We start from the raw sequence: 1538 nt of genomic DNA on the forward strand, positions 1-1538 counted from the left end.
ATGTTCATTGTTGTGCTCATAATCTTAACTTAGTTATTTGTGATGCTGCTAAATCAACCCATGTTGCAAGCAATTTCTTTACAACCATACAATCGATTTACAATTTTTTTAGCTCTAGTGCTCCACGATGGAGTAACTTAGCATTTAATACAGAATTTGCCCACAGAATAAGACAAAAAGTCTTAAAAAAGGTATGTCCGACGCGTTGGGAAGCGAGACATGAATCAGTGTCTGCCTTAAAAGAAAGATATGTGGATGTTCTTAAATCCTTGACGTTCTACAGCTTAACAAGCAAAAAAGCAGAAGAGCGATGCATAGCTGTTTCTTTGAAAAAAAAAATGGAGTCTTTTGAGTTTGTTTTAATGCTTGGTTTGTGGGAGAGAGTTTTACGATCATTACACGGAACGTCAAAAACATTACAGCAACATGATATAGATTTACAAGTAGCACGAAATCGATTAAATGATTCTTTTTCTTCAATTCAAAATCTACGTGATGACTACACTAATATTGTAAAATAGGCTAAAGAAATGTGCAAAAAGTGGGGTGTACCTTTAGACGTAGTTCAAACCAGACAACGACTAGCAACAAAATATTTTGACGAAGTTGATGGTGATCGCAGATTAAATATAACAGAAAGTAATTTTAAAATTAAAATTTTCTTACCACTTATTGACACTGTGTTGAATCAGCTTAGGGTGAGGTTTGAAAGTTTAAAAGAAGTTTGTGATGTGTTTGAGTTTTTAAAGCCAGAATCAATAATCAAATCAAAAGAATCAAAAATTATAAAAAGTTGTTATGATTTTGTACTATTGTATAAATCAGATGTTGGTTCAGAGCTAGTAAGTCAAATTCTATCTCTAAAAGAAATTATTGTTAACAACAATTTAAAGTCCATCCGCGATTTGGCAATATTTATTGTACAACATGATTTTTCAACTAGCTATTCAGAAGTTTTAGCAGCTTGTATTCTTTTTTTGACTCTTCCAGTTACAGTTGCGACCGCAGAAAGGTCATTTTCAAAGTTAAAACTAATAAAAAATTATTTAAGAAATTCAATGGGACAAACGCGCTTGTCAAACATAGCAGTGCTAAACATAGAACAACATCGCACGGCTGAATTATCATTAGACAATATTATATCACAGTTTTCAAACTTAAAAGCCAGAAGAATGAAGTTTTAGTATACATTGTTCCCTATTTGTTTTTTTTGTTAGTAATTGTTTAAACTTTAAATTTTAAAAATTATAAAAAAATTCACTTATTAAGTGTTGTTGTTATTTTGTTTATTTTGTTGATTGGTTTGGAGGATGTACATTGCATAACAACTTTGGTTGACCTCTATGTTTTTGTAATTTAATTGGGTTATCATTCTAAAATTTTGAATTCTTATATATTGATATTTGATGTGCTTTGTGAATTTGTGAATTTTAAAATATGCTTTAATATACATATTGATGTAAATTTAAATTACTAGATGAAAAAGGGTCAGAAAATGAAACCATTAACAAGTGTCTGACATGCTAAAAAATGGGGCA

General features: G+C 30.3%; 1 protein-coding gene across 1 annotated transcript; it reads left to right on the forward strand.

Moving 5' to 3' along the window:
• Positions 1 to 530: 530 nt before the first annotated feature.
• Positions 531 to 1184, forward strand: LOC132938823 (zinc finger MYM-type protein 1-like). The gene has a single exon (XM_061005831.1). The coding sequence runs from the start codon at positions 531 to 533 to the stop codon at positions 1182 to 1184; it is 654 nt and encodes a 217-aa protein (XP_060861814.1).
• The last annotated feature ends 354 nt before the right edge of the window (positions 1185 to 1538 follow it).

Source organism: Metopolophium dirhodum, chromosome 2 (genome assembly GCF_019925205.1).
Source record: "Metopolophium dirhodum isolate CAU chromosome 2, ASM1992520v1, whole genome shotgun sequence".
NCBI lineage: Eukaryota > Metazoa > Arthropoda > Insecta > Hemiptera > Aphididae > Metopolophium > Metopolophium dirhodum.

Bases quoted from the DNA above. Each gene is read 5' to 3' on its own strand.
- LOC132938823 (XM_061005831.1), top strand. From the start codon at position 531: ATGTGCAAAAAGTGGGGTGTACCTTTAGACGTAGTTCAAACCAGACAA.